At 42.3% G+C, this 15,837-nt stretch overlaps 1 protein-coding gene across 1 annotated transcript; it reads left to right on the forward strand.

The window, feature by feature from the left end:
- The first annotated feature begins 585 nt into the window (after nucleotides 1-585).
- Nucleotides 586-15,283, forward strand: LOC306960832 (E3 SUMO-protein ligase CBX4-like). The gene is made up of 5 exons (XM_079553411.1): nucleotides 586-935; nucleotides 1,164-1,207; nucleotides 1,739-1,804; nucleotides 8,956-9,022; nucleotides 13,570-15,283. The coding sequence occupies exons 1-5, from the start codon at nucleotides 867-869 to the stop codon at nucleotides 14,950-14,952; spliced, it is 1,629 nt and encodes a 542-aa protein (XP_079409537.1). The 5' UTR covers nucleotides 586-866; the 3' UTR covers nucleotides 14,953-15,283.
- The last annotated feature ends 554 nt before the right edge of the window (nucleotides 15,284-15,837 follow it).

Raw genomic sequence — 15,837 nt, forward strand, 5'->3', positions numbered from 1 at the left:
GTGAAAAAACGGCAGTTGTAGCTAGCGCGAGCTAACCGTTAGCATTAGCCCGATGCTAACATGTAGCATCAAGTTAGCATTCTCCGTTATTTATGTATTTATGGGCTGTTGAACCACTTTGCTCCTCTCCATGACTTTGTGTCATTATTTAGTAGAAACTATGCGCATATTTCAGCATTTGTGACAGTAGTTTTTGAATAATTAGAGAAAAATTTCATTTTTTCAAAATTGTTTTCCCCCTTAACTGTTTTTAAAAATGACCATATTTGGGCGATTCCAGAGACGCCGTCTGTATCTATTGCATTTTAGTTTTAAGAATGTTTACGTCTCATTCCAATTTTCATCCCTGGTGAGTTTACTTCCGGTTTTCAGAGTAGTTCCCATAGCAACCCAGACCATCTATTTTTTTTTTTTTTTTTTTCGCCGTCTTTACTTTCTGTTTCGCCCATTGTTAACGCTTGTAATTATTGGTTTTTGGAGAAGTCGTGGCTGCCTTTTAATCCCGCAGTCTTTGAAAGCATCAGAGGGAACTACCCCCACCCGGACACCGCCCCCTCTACGTCACCGGCACCGTGATTTGCATGAAGTGTTTTCTGCAGCGGCTCAACTCGCCTGCAGAGCGAGAGACTCCGAGGGCAAAGCGAGAGAGAGGACGCGCAGTGGAAACTCGGGGGGGAGAGTGTGTGTGTGTAGCCTTCGCGCTTGTGTCTCCACATCGGAGGGGAGAAGAAGCGGGGGAAAAAAACAAAACAAAAAAAACCTAAAGGAGTAAAACACGTTCGGAGGAAAACGAGGATACGGCACCGGGGGGGGGAAAGGAATTACTGAATTTTCTTCTTTTTTTTTTTTTGCCGTCCGGAGGGAAGATGGAGCTACCCGCCGCGGGAGAGCACGTCTTTGCGGTGGAGAGCATCGAGAAGAAGCGCAGCAGAAAGGTTTGTCACTACGAGCTGTGTGTGTGAAGGACGTTTGAAACGGAGAGGAGATGGAGGGGGGGGGGGTCTGCCTCGTCTCTGATGGATTATATGTACACTTTCCCCCCTCCGACGTTATTTCTGTGCTGACGGTGCAACGCTGTGTGAATTTTGCTGCGTAAAGTATCCCAATGTTTTTTTTTTCCTTCTTCTTCTTTTCGCTGATTGTCCGTTTCTGTGCGTTCACAGGGGAGGATCGAGTATCTGGTCAAGTGGCGCGGATGGTCACCAAAGTAAGTCAGCTCATGGGTTAGGAACACAGCCCAGACACTACGATTCCAAAACAGTGGATTTATTTTGTAAACGCGTGGGTGCGCTTTTGAGCGTTTACCCCTCTTCTTTTTTTTCTTCTTCTTCTTTATTTTTGTGTGGTTTTGACGCGTTTGGCCACGATGATGGATGCGGTTTTACGATGTATGCAATCCCCAGTGTGCCAATTAGGAAACAGACACGGCCATAATTGAAGACCGTGTAGCAGGGAGGCTCATATATCCACAGGCGAACCGTGGGGGGGGGGGAGGAGCTGATCCACTTGCTCCCCTCGTACAGTACAGCCGTGCGTAAAGTTACTACACATATCGCACGTGCGCCCGAGGGGGGACGGCAAGTGCATTAGCGTGGCGTTTTTACGTAGCATCGCATGTAAACAACAGGGGCTTGAGCTGAACAGCAGTGTCATAGGCAAAACAACAACGCCTGCATTTGACTAGCCCGGCGTTTTTTTTTTCCTGACATGTCTGTGTTCTTTTTTTTTTTTTTTTAAGATACAACACGTGGGAGCCAGAAGAAAACATCCTGGACCCGAGGCTGCTGGACGCTTTTCAAGACAGGTAATAAACCCGCGTCAAGTGTCTGCATTTGCTGTAATGAAACCTGATAACTAACCAAACTGGTAGAAACACATACTCTACATAAGGGCCGCTTTGTCTTGGGATTTTTTTTTTTTTGAGACACTAGTACCTGGAAGTGGAAAAAAACAAAACAAATGGCTTATTGGAATACACTAGGGATTGTTATCTGGCATGCACACTACCATCGTTAAGTAATCATTATCAAACAGGTTTTACACCTTCAATTGACCTGAATATCTTCCATGAGACTATAATGGGCACCTCACCACTGGTATTTTAATTTTATGCAACTCAGATGAAAGTGTGTGCAAAGGCAAAGGGATTCGTAAGTCATTCAGCCCTAATTTTTGAGCCACAAAACGACCCGACTCATCTTAAAGGAACAGGCCGCCGTTTTTCCATACTGAGATTAGTTCTTACCTGAGCTTAGACGAGTTGACACGTAGCTGCCCGTGGAAGAGCGTGGTAGCTTACAACTTCACCCCCGTTTGGCGGTATAGGAATATACTGGGAGAGGCCAAATGCTAACAACATCTTTGGTCGTTTTTTGCGTGACTGAGGGCATGCGCAAAGACCAGACATCCATTCGTCCAAGCTCAGGTAAGAACATATCTCAGTATGGGGGGAAAAAAACGGTGGCCTGTTCCTTTTAAGAAGGGGGTGACCTTGAAATGCATTGCAGTAGAAGCAATTTGAGAGCAGAGATTATACCAGCAAATCCATGCGATGGACGTCTGAAGTTCAACCGCTTAACCCTCACCCGAACCGAGCACATTTTCTCCAGTTTGGCTCAAATCTCAAATCTAAAAGGTTGAATAAAAGCATCAAAAAGGCGATGAAAACAAAGCAGTGAAAATGTACCCAAAAAAGCGACAAAACCGGGAAAACAATGCAACAAAACTGTGGCGGAAAAGTGACGAAAACACAGCAAAAACGCTTTAAAAAATGTGACAAAATCGCGGTGACAGAAATAGTCCATAGTATATGAGTGTTTTAATGAGGACCCAAACATGAAAAAGCATGATTCCCCTTTAAAAGTAGGCTATAAATAATCGTTCTACACTCATATTAAACAGCAAAGTGTGCCAATCAATGACTCTCAGTTGTTATACGCACTTCTGAATTGTGTTGAAAGCCTTAGTCCTTGGCTTAAACGACCTGTTCGCTCATTTTTAGACAGCTGGTCCTAACCTGACAGCGTTAAGGCTTAAGATCCACTCATTCAACGCCGGTTTAATCTCAAAGCTAGTGTGTGGGATCAAGGCTGGTGTCACTCGGCTCAGGGTTAAAGTCTGGTCAGCATCTCCAAGCATAACCTGCCCCTCCTCCTGTCAACTGCGAGGCTCGCACAGTCACCCGATAGGTATTTGCCGGCGTGGAGCGATCAGGTGTTTGTTGCTCTTTCAGCGGATGGTCACATGACGCGGCACCTGCGTCGCCTCTCACGTGCGCCTCTCCCTGCTCCAACGCCCGCGGGAGCAGTCGTTTGGGTATAGCAGGGCAAGAGATCGGATGGATCACGGGAACAATTTGGGCAATTTTTGCGGGAGGAAGCTCCAAACTTAACTACTGTACGATTGTCACTTTGCTTAGTGGGTCAGTAGGCCAAACAAACACTGACACTGTGTTTACGTTTCAGACAGTGGCCTGATGAAACTGAGGCGGAAGTTTCATCAGGCAGGAATGTAGCATATGAGGGAAACGCTGCTCGCAAGAATTAATATACAACATTTCAGCAGTTTGTGTTTGAATAGATTAAGTAGGATTCTCCGGCTTCCAATAATTAAGGGATCCAGGTCAAGTCTTTGCTAGTTCATAAAGTTATAACCATACAGGCTTTTTTGTTTGGATACAATTGCTTTATGAATGCATTAAGGCTGGATATTTCCTTGGTTTATACTGGAAACAGCATCATGTTCTTCTTAAAGGGATATTTCAGGATTTTTGACAGAGGGACTCATTTCCCAGTAATCCAGAGCGTTGCTGATTTCTGGAGATATTTTTTTTGTAATTCATGCAGTTCTTATATTTGAAGAGTATCGTGGTGCTAGGCTAGTGTAAGGCTAGTGCATTTCTATGGTATCAGCTAGCCTGCAGTAAAAACAATCTGACCCGCTCCACAGTGCACCCGAGGCAAATCACTTATAACACCAGACTAACCATATACTGTAAATGTCTGTGTCGATAGAATGATTTCAACCATTTTGCATTTAAAAGAACTTATATTTGAGCAGCATCAGCTTCGTGGTTGTATAAGTTATGCAGCGGCGGAGTGATCTGCTAGAAAATAGTCCCTCAAAATGTGGGACTATATTCCAAAAAATATTCTATCGACACAGACATTTATATGGTTAGTCTGGTGTTATAAGTGATTTGCTTCAGGTGCTCTGTGGAGTGAGTCAGACTGTTTTTAATGCAGGCTTGCTGATACCATAGAAATGTGCTAGCCTTGTGTTAGCCTAGCACCACAAAACTCTTCAAACTGCATGAATTACAAAAAAAATATTTCCAGAAATCAACACTCTGGATAACTAGGAAAGGAGGCCCTATGTCAAAAATCCTGAAATATCCCTTTAACCCCCACCTGAACTGACCACATTTTCTCTAGTTTGGTTTTAACGCAAATCTACAAGTCTCTTGGAGCGATGCAAATTAGGATGAAAACACAAGAACAAAGTGACGAAAGAGCAACAATAGCAGAATAAAAAAGCGACAAACTAAAGAGTAAGCAAAGAGCGACAAAAACGTGCCTGAAAAGCAACTATAACGCAACAAAAACACAGGCGTTACTCTGGCCTATGGTGTTCGGGAAATTACACAGTTACCATGGAGATCCGCCATCTTTGCAGCTGTTTGCACACATTTCCATTGACTAACATTAGCTAAAAACAGATGAAAAAGTGGAGAAAATAGCTGTGGAACAAATGTAAATACATCTAGCACACTGTGGTGTTCAAGTGTTTTATTGTGAGTATTTCAACTTTTAAAATCTCCATTAGTTCACAATTACACAATTAATTGGATTTAAGAGATTAAATGTAAAGTTTGGTCTCGTCTTGCATCAGATAAAACCTCTCATTGCCAAAGGAACAAGTACCGTTTTTCTTCAGATTTTTTTGCACTATCTCAAGTGGAAAAAACATGTATTTAAATGGAGAAGTGAATCTGTCTGATTTCAAGTGGGAGTCATGCTTGTTCCATTGTCATTAGCCTTTTATTTTTATTTTATTTTTTTTTAATCTCAGATCAGATTCAAATTGACTCAAACTCAACATAAAGAACCTTTTTTCAAGCAATTGGTCGTTTTCAGGTTCTAGAATGTGATGATGTTGAAGAACCCAGTGGGGGCAGGAGCCGGGTTTTCCTATGAACTGCATTACACTTTCACGAGTCGTATCTACAATTACAAAAAGGATCATTAATATCAGTCACTGGGTCCACACCAAAAATCTCCTCAAAAACAACATAATTTTACCTGCCCCCCCCACCTCATTAAATATAGCCCTTCAGAACGCTGTGATGTGACCTGAAACCCAGCAGTCATTGATCTCATGTAAGATGGTCCTTTTTCCAGTGTAGACTTGTTTTCTCCCAGCATAGTCATGATTAGTCCAGGTTTAGGTCTATTTTAGTCCTGTCTATGCCCTGGTTTAGTCTGAATCCGGTCTTGATCTAGTGGTAGTCCGAAAAGTTGAGACCTATATCAAATCTAAACATGTAGGCGGATACAATAGGGAACATTTATCCATTGATTTTACTGTTCATCATCTTGCGTTTTTTCTTTTAACTTGTCTTGTGTGAATAATATTAATATAGCACAATATGTTCCTGTTTAGAGCTTATTTGTTATGAGCCTACAGCCCAATATTTATGTAAGAGGCAGGACTTTATGTACTCTCTGGCAAAGTGACATTATTACCAACGGCAACGATTACCGACTCAAATGATTCTCCCTGTCTCTCAGCTAATCATGTTAATGCTTTATTTCTTTCACTTCCCAGGCATTTAGCATGGAAGTATATTATTTACAAGTGAACCTGTCTGTCATTTGTCACCCTCCGTCTCTCTCCTCAAAGCAAAAGCCACACGTCTAAAAACCAAAACGCCGTCCCGTGTCTGTTTCAGCCATTACCTCTCTCTCTCTGAAGGGGGGGAGACCTTATTGAAACTAATTGCCAGCCTCTCCGGGGAGCCAAATTGTCTGAATGCCAGGCTATGAAAATACACGGAGTCGTCATTGTAATTAGATGTGAGAGGAGGAGGGGGCAGGGGGGGCAGGGAAGGGGGAGGGGCCTGACATCACGCAGTCTGTAAAGTGTTGAGTTACGTCTTCGGTCAGACCTGGAGACAGCTGAGGAGAAGTCGAGTGGGCGGTCGCCAGTGGTTCTCAAACGGGGGCTTCCTAAGAGGTGCTACTGCAATTTTAGACTTCACTTTAACCTCTTACCCCCTCCTGCTTTAACCGAGGGCATTTGCTCCAGTTCAGCTTTACCCAAATCGAAAAGCCTCTCGACTGGAGCTTACAGCTTACAGGCCAGGGCAAAGTCTCATTTGAAAGACCTACAAAAGTGATCGTAACAGATTTTTTTTTACTTGTGGTTGTTGTCGAGTTGTCACTTTTGACGTTTTTTCCCCCCATCGCATTTCTGCCAATTTTTTATCATGTATTTGTCACATTTTTGTGGTCGTTTGTTGCATTTCCACTGTTTTTTTTCCTCTCGTTTTCGTCTCATTTTTGTCACTTTTTTGTCATGTTTTTGTTGCTCTTTTGCTGCATTTTCATCCTCATTTTTCTCTAGTTTTTGTCTCATTTTTGTCCTATTTTGTTGCCCTTTTGTTGCATTTCCACTGTTGTTTTTCTCTCGATTTCGTGTCGTTTTTGTCACTTTTTTGTCACGTTTTTTTGTTGCTCTTCTGTTGCCCTTTTGTTGCATTTTCATCCTTGTTTTCGTCTCACTTTTGTCACTTTTTCTCTCATTTCGTCTCATTTTTGTCACTTTTTTTTGTCACGTTTTTGTTGCCCTTTTGTTGCATTTTCATGGTTGTTTTTCTCTCGATTTCGTCTCATTTTTGTCGCTCTGTTGTTGCATTTTCTTCCTTATTTTTTACTCGTTTTTGTCTCATTTCTGTCTCTATTTTGACGCTTTGCTCCAGAAGCTTTTAGATGTGAGTAAAGCCAAGCTCAGTCCAGGTGGGGGTTAAGAGGTTGATTTGTCCTGATTAAATCCTTAGGCCGGACTGTACCCGTACACGGAAGTTTGGCGTGAAAAGTTTCAAAAGAATTTTCTTCCTCCCGGGGCCGAACCTCCCAATTGTGGCCCAAAGTAAAACCCTGCTTTCTCCAAATCCCAGTGCATCACATCTGTCCTACATGGGGGGTCGGGGGGTGTCCTCTCTGGAATTTGGCAGTAATTCACAGTATTTTCAGCAGTTTTATTGCATTTGACCCCTGATGTTGCCTCCCCCTGGTCTATATTCTAAAGTTGTTTCAGTAACTCTTCACTCTAGGGCTTCACAAATCGAATTGAAATGGCAATATCAATGGCCTCAATTAGCAGCTATTAGAGTAATCTAATATTTTCTGAAAACAACAGAACAATGTGTCTCCATAAGGATTTATCACTCACAAAGTGTAGTTTCGACCTCTGCAAATGTGTGCTGAGATGTTCTAAAGTGTTTTTTTCTTTTTATTATTATTTGAATCTCTTAACCCCCATCTGAACCGAGCACATTTTCTACAGTTTGGCGGTATCGCAATGAAGACAATGGTAAATGGACTCAAATCGTATATCGCTTTTCTACTTTTATCAGGCCTAAAGCGCTTTACAGTAAGGAACCAGTCACCCATTCACTCTCTCATTCATACACCGATGTACGCAGACACTGGAGGCACGGAGGGTGAAGTGTCTTGCCCAAGGACACAATGGCAGTGTGCATTTGCGGGAGCTGGGATTCAAGACGTGACAATAAAGCCACAAAAGAACGGAGAAAAAGATGCACAATGCAACGAAAAAGTGACTAAAGAGCGACAAAAAGGTGACAAACACCTGACTATAAATGCAATGGGAAAAAAACGGTGAAAAAGCGACAAAAACGCTTCAAAAATGTGACAAAACGCTACAAAAAAAGTTAGGATCAGTTCAGTAGGCCTTAGCTTTCAAATGAGGCATTAAACTCTTGCTCTCCAGTCGAGAAGCTTTTAGATTTGGATAGAGCCGAACTGGAGAAAATGCACTCGGTTGATTAAAAAAAATAGACTCTCGGGCGAACAAAGAGGCTGCACCTTTCAGTATTAAAGGAGAATGAATGGAATTTACCACATGCCGAACATGCCTACACCTTTATGGATGTTCAGAAACGGCTCGACTATGATTGAGAGCGATGGAATGAGTCTGCAGCTTTTGTTTACTTGCCTCGTGTCTTCATTTCTATTTTTGTTTTGTATTGTTGTCGACTTTTACCGACAGAAAACCAATGCTTCATGAAACAATCCCTACTGTGTGTGTGTGTGTGTGTGTGTGTCTGAGATGAATATTAAGCCTCAAAGTTAATTTAAAAGGTGTGAATCGAGGGGAATGTTAATGTAACCTTTTCGACGGTTATTTCATATTCACTAAGACAGACTATTATAACGAGGAAATCCCCTCCTTGTTTCCATCCAAACCTGCGGGCGAGTGTGTTGCCAACTTCCTCGGTGTTACTTTTGTTTTTGTTTGTCACTCAGTGATTTGTGATGTCCTTTGCGGCTTCCACCTAAGGGTTTATTTTGACTGGCTCTGCTCATGTATGTTTTGGACTTGGAATTATATGCGGAGGGCCTCACACACAATGTACCTCAAACAAATCTGTAGATCAAAGTAGAAAAAATTATGTAACGTCACAAAGTTGCACATTAAACTTTAGAATGCTTTGTGGTTTTGACACTCAAGTCTTCATCTTGTTGAATATTTCTATCCTGTAAGTTGTTGGCCTGATCATTGACTGACTGGCAGCTTTATTAATTCCTGTCTAAGTTTTGCCTCCTCCCTCCCCTGCCCTCCCGGAGGACACCGTGATGTGTTGTTGCCATGGCGACGCGCACTCATCTCTGGAGACACCGACTAATTGGCTGCTGTTTTCTTTTCCCACAGGGAGCGACAGGAGCAGCTCATGGGCTACCGCAAGAGAGGGCCCAAGCCCAAGCACCTCCTGGTTCAGGTGAGGGACGAGATTCACTCACGTTTAAAAAAAAAAAAAACGAAACCCTTTTCTGATATCAGACAATCAGAGAGAGATACAGAAATCAAGTCAAGAGCTCATGACACTGAGTCCAAATGAGCAGCAGATCCATTAGTCTACAGCTGGGGTAGGCAACGCCAGGCCCGGTACAGAACCTCTGGCCCCGAAGAGGATTTTGAGAAATATTATTCTCCAAATAAGAGATCAAATACCTGTTAAAGTACTCTAAAAATGTGAGAAAGTTTCAGTATTTTTGAAATGTCCTGGCGGAACATCCCCCCGTCCATATTTTCCATCTGAAACTGCAGAGTCTGTCAAAATTAATATTACTGGGCTGTTTTGATCTCTTACAGCATATCTACTGCTTGTTCAAATATACGTGTATGTAATATAGAATATGTTTTACAATATATGACATTACACCTGGGTTGTGGCTTGTCACCCGAGGGTAATGGTGGATCCCGAAGTCAATACCACTTGAGAACCACTTGGTATTTTCGGGGGAAAAAGTTCTTTACTTTAGGCTACAATGGTGAGGTTCGACACATTGGTGTTTTGGCAATGATGAAAACCGACCCTCCATGACACAAACTTGCCCCTGGTCTACAGTATAGATATCGATATCACACATGTGGTTCCATCCTGTGTACAGAATGCAGGTTCTCTCCATGTCTTTGTAGGTTTCCACTCAGTGCTACCACTAAAACATGTATAGTAGGATCCCCTCTGGTGCCAGGGCTCCCTTGTAAGACGGAGGCACAGATTAATTATAAAAGAATTAAAATGTAGAAACTGTTGTTATTGTTGTGGGTTCAGTTGTATCATTGAAGACGAAAGGAAAAGCACTTGTTCTTATCAAGAGCTTTAAGAACAGTGGGTATCACTTTATTTTACACTACCTTGATACATTGTACCTAACTTAATTTAGTGCAATGTAATGTGCTTTGTAACAATGTGTAATAACCTGTACCTATGGGTTAGATACACAATGGAATAACTTGTATTAGTACTTTGTAGGTACATAATGTAATAGGACACGAGGGTTTAAGGTTAGGGTTAGAGTTATGGCTTTTTATATTATGTACCTACAAACTACAAATACATATTATTCCATTGGGTATCTAACCTACAAGTTATTACACATTGTTAAAGAGCACATGACTTTGTACTAAATTTAGTCAGGTATGAATCAAGGGTACTGTAAAATAAAGTGTTACAGAACAGTGTTGGGTACCAACTGAATATATGTATTTAGAATACTCATTTTGAGTAACTGTATTCAGATGTAGTTCCTCTTTTTTGTGAGGGTATTTATTCAGACTACAGCTACTTTCTTGATGTCAAAGGAATGCATCACAGTACTCAATCATTAAATTTCAGAGTCATATTCATAACATTAATTAAATGGAAAAGATCAAAACCGTCTGGGGAAAAAAATGCTCTGTCCTTCTGGGCTGTGGGTTTTTCTAAAATGCTTTCCAAATTAGTTTTAAATAAGTTTGTAACAGGCGAGTAACAAATGTAGCCTAAACATCTTCTTAATCATACGCCTTTTTGCATCAGTATTATGCAAATCAACGTTAAAGTATTCTAAGAATTCAGAATACAGTACTCTGATTGGAAAACGTTGCGAAATACATTTTAAGGCGAGTATTCAGCATTCTGTAACGAAAAACAGTTTAAAAGTATTCTCCCCATAAAGAGCTTCATTCAGACCATTGAAAGTTTAACATTGAAGACGGTAACTTTAACAAGCTTAAGGAAAGCTTGAAGTTCCAATCCCGAGGATGTACTACTGTCTCTGTAACCACTAAGTTTACTGATCCATCAAGCGTCTAAAGCCCAAGGGAACCCCTGAGAGGCGTGTTTGTTCCCCTCTGGAGGGTGTTGATGTAACACATGGGGTAAAGTCAGTGACGGGGCACAAAGCCGCAGTGACATTCCTCTGAGCTGAGGTCAGAGCAGCAGGAGGCACTTTGAAATGTCACTCTGTGGGTCGGCCTTTAGAGTGAGTGTCCCAGGACGAGGGAGAGCAGTGTGTGGGGTGGCCCCGAGACCTCAGCGCTCACAAGAGAGGGTCTCGAATCTGCTTCGAGGTCTTCATTTTGAAACGTCGACGAAATATTACGCCTTTGAAAACAATAACAATGAATATAAAGGCTGCCAACCCTAAAACATGTTCGGATGTTTTTGATTATTCATATTTCTCTCAATTGTTAGCGATTCGGAAGTTGTTTTGATCTTTAAAGCAGTAATTGCAAATCCTATCAGTGAACTTTACCCCTACTCTATAGTTGAGGCCACAAAAATTGATCATTCAGGGCTTTAAATGTGTTAAAGATAATCCTTAGTGCCCCCTGGGAGAAACTGGGTGCAGAGCGAGGGATAGCCGGCCATTGGAAAAACACAGTGAGCACAAAGAACAAATCACCACTAAATGAAGAGTAGACGAAAAAAAATGAGGCAACTGTTTCTGCTGTTGATTAAGGCTTAAACAAAATCTGACGATCTCTCGGCGTCAACAACAAGACATGGAGACAAACCTTTAAAACATTCCACGCACGATCTCTGAGCACATCCTCGTGGGCCTCAAATGAAACATGGCTTTTTGTTGTTGTCTAGACACATCTATACATCCCCCGACAGCTCAACTTCAATCGCAAGACAAATCTGCTAATTTTTCACGCCTTGGCCTTTGTGCTGTACCTTTCGCACCATTGAAATTATTCATCCGATGTGTCCCGCTGCGATTGTGGTCCAACTAAACTAGGTCTAAATCAGCGGTTTTCCATCATTACCTTGCGCCACACGCCGGGCCACAACCCCAGTGAAAATATCCAGGCGTATGTCAACGTCACAACAGGATTTGGTTGCTTGGAGACGTCGCTTGAATTGACTTGTAATAAGAATAAGAAACATTTTGTATTGCTGGCAGCGATGGAAGTGCATCCTTAAGAAGTGGAGGAATGTTGACCCTCCCAATCAGAAACAATGGACGAATGAACTGTTGACGTACAGCGCAATAGAAAAGATCTCGCAGTCAGTCAGTGGTGACTTTGAGCTGAACTCGACTCGTCTGGTTATTAGAAAGTGGCAAATTAAATAAAAATCTTAAGCTCTTAACCCTCGCCTGAACCGAGCACATTTTCATGGACATTTAAATGCTGCTTGAAAAATAGAGTCAAAATAGAGATAAAAACAAGGCTTAAAACACAGCAAAACATACGACAAAAAATGCAACAGAACATGTGAAGGAAAAGTGATGAAAAAGCTACAAAAAATCAGCAGAAACTCAACAAAAAGGGTGACAAAAATCCAACAAAACAGGCGACGAAAAAGTGGTGAAAAAGCTACAAAAAGAGCGACAAACATGCAGTGAAAGAGTGACAAAAAGTGATAAACAAGCAACAAAAACGCAACAAATGATAAGAAAGTGACGAAAACAACAAAAACATGACAAAAATGCAGTGAAAGAGCCACAAAATGTGAAGAAAAGGCAACAAAATCGTGACAAAAACACGAAACATATGACGAAAAAGTGATGAAAAAGCAACCAAAAATCAGCAGAAACTCAACAAAAAGGGCGACAAAAACCCAACAAAACATATGACGAAAAAGTGATGAAAAAGCAACCAAAAATCTGCAGAAACTCAATAAAAAGGGCGACAAAAACCCAACAAAACAGGCAATGAAAAAGTGGTGAAAAAGAAACAAAAATGCAGCAAAAACGCAACAAAAACAGTGACAAATATGTAGTGAGAGCGCCAATAGCACAAGTAAACAGACAAAAAAAGATGAAAAAACAACAAAAACATGACAAAAATCAGCAAAAATTGAAAAATGCAGCGAAAGAGTGACAAAAAGTAATGAACATGCAACAAATGATGAGAAAGTGACAAAAAAAAAACTATAAAAACATGACAAAAATGCAGTGAAAGAGTGACAAAATGTGATGAAAAAGCAACCAAAAATCAGCAAAAACTCAACAAAAAGAGCGTCAAAAATTCAGCCAAAGAGCGACAAAAAAGTGATGCAAAAACAACAAAAACGCAGCAAAAAGAGTGACAAAAATTTAGCGAAAGAGCGACAAAACCCCAACAAAACAAGTGCCGAAAAAGTGATGAAAAAGCAACAAAAACACCACATGTGAGGTGTTACACTGGCCTATAGTGTTTGAGCTCCAGTCGAGAAGCTGTTAGATTTGGGTAAAACTGAACTGGAGATGTGCTCGGTTCAAGTGGGGGTTAAGAGGTTGAAGCATAAGGCACTTCTAACCCGATAGTCATCTAAAAATGGGCTTTGCTGATTCTATCATTCATTGAATCGACCTTGACACAGTGAGGCAGTGACCCACTTTTGACTTCCATAACCACTGGTCCAAACAAAATGAGACTAAACTAGGACTCAGTCGTTCTTGAATAACCGCGAGAAGAGCTCAAGTCACCCATCAGTGGAGCACACACTTTGCATTGTCTTTGCATTGTCTCGAGTCTTCCTGTGTCTCTAATCCTCTCTTTTTGTCATAGGTCCCCTCCTTTGCCCGAAGATCCAACATTTTGGCCGATATCCGCGAGGAGGAGAGCCACCAGAAGTCCAACTCCATCCAGATGCAGTACCAGCTCAACGGCAAGAAGCATCACCCGTACCAGCCACTGTCCCAGGACCGCGAGACGGATCCCACGCACGGCAAGAAGTTCTACTACCAGCTCAACAGCAAGAAGCATCACCACTATCAACCGGACATCAAAAGCCAAGAGGCCATTTTCGTCAAGCCCAAAGACGTCAACGTGCCGGATTTGTCCAATAAGGGTTACAATCTCCCCCCCGTCCTGCAGCAAAAGTGGGTGCGGGATAAGGACTCCGGGTGCTTGACCAAAATAAAGGACATTACGATGGAGCTGAAGAAGCTGCCCGCTGATTTAAACGGGCACAAAGACGCTGAAAAGGTGAAACCGAAGGCGGACGTGGTGACGCAGAGCAACGGCGTCCGCAGTGGGAAGCTAAAAATCGTGAAAAACAAGAACAAGAACGGCCGGATTGTGATCGTCATGAGCAAGTACATGGAGAACGGCATGAAATCGGACAAGCACAAAGGCGACTCGGAAAAGCCGCTTCCGGACAGCAGCACGGAGAACCACATCGAGAAAATGAAGCTGGTGAAAAAACTCGGACTGATGAACGGATTTACAAAATTATCCAAAGACACCTCCAACTCTGGATTGACCGTCGGGGGCTGCGCTAAAGAGAAGGAAAAGGAGGAGATTTCTAAAACGGAGCCAACTGTGACGGCGCAGGATAAACATGTCGAGGTGAAAGGTCATGGCCAGCCTCTTGTGGATAAGGCTTTGGGGTTGACAACCAAGCCTAATCCTCTCTCCCCGCCTTTGGATATGGGAGAGAAAGAAGTCAGTCAAAGCGCACCTCCTGCTTTGAAACGTCACCTCGCGGACACGAACCCTGAGCATAACGGACCTATTAAGAGGTTTCTGAGGACTATCAGCCCTTCTCCCCCTCAAACCGCCCATCAAGTCCTCCCTGACAGCCAGTTATTACCGGACTGCGGATACCAAGACGAGCCTATGGACCTGAGCATTGACAAATCTAGGCCCAAAGTCACAGAAGCAGCAGCGGCGGCGGTGGTGGTGGAGGACGATGCCGAGGCAGCACGCCCCGAGGCCGCCCCGTTAGCTCCGCTTGAAACACAATCACTGACAGAAACAGAAACCCAACCCCAAAGCGTCACGCGGCAAACAGGGGAGGACCAGATCAGGCCTTTGTCTCCTTCTGACCATAGCAAGAGGAAAGAAGTGCCCTTTCCCTCGTTCCAGCCCTTTCTTGGGAACATTGTGATCACCGACATCACCACAAACTGCCTCACAGTGACCTTTAAGGAGTATGTAACGGCGTAGCTGATGTGGCTAACTCTGTACAGGACATAACGTGCGGGTAAAAGGTGTTTGCGCCGTTGTGGATTTCTTTTGTTTTTGCATTCGTATTTCTCACCCAAATGGCCTCCAGGTGTACTTTTGGTATAGACTAGTCTCCCCCCGGGATGCACCAAATCTTTTCCTTTTGCGGATAACGGCTTTGTAGTGTATGATTCCCCACTACTCCATTTTCAGTCATAACTCCTTAACTCCAGTGCAGTCGCTTAAAAGTTTGGAAAGCTTATTCCATATTAAATTATCTACAACAGGGGCGCTCAGACTCCTGTGCAGCGTGTAATTCATTGACATGTTTTTGTCCTCTCGGAATAGTCCCGTTTAGGCCTAGACCCGATTCAGCCCCTGTTTTGACCTGAAATATATAGGTTTATATCTGATAGTGTTCAGAAAGCCAAAGTGTGTCTCTGGTAGTATTGTGGCGCGATACTGCATTTTTCTATAATCAAAATAGTCACTAATGCAAAAATATGAAGAAATCGTAACGGGAGCAGCTACCTTTTCCTGACACAATACTTGCATTTTGATGCTTGAATGTACAAATGAACTTGTCCTTATTGTAAAGTTTGGATAATTTGCATAGTATTTCTCATAAGCTCTGCCTGATGTTATTCCTGCAGGTTTATCACATGCAGTATCAGATTTCTGTTTCTACAAATGAAGCTAAACTAACTTATCTTAAAGTACAAAAACTTAGACAAAGTTGCACTTATTCTTGTACATACTGTTAACTTTTCTATGTGTGATTTATATTTGTCTCAGATGTGGATTTTGTAAAAAAGAATTATATTGAATCATCACAAATGACACTGTGTTGAGTGTGAAATAAAGGGAGGTAAATGTTGATGTTAA

This window comes from Gobius niger (genome assembly GCF_951799975.1).
Source record: "Gobius niger genome assembly, chromosome: 3".
Taxonomy (NCBI): Eukaryota; Metazoa; Chordata; class Actinopteri; order Gobiiformes; family Gobiidae; genus Gobius; species Gobius niger.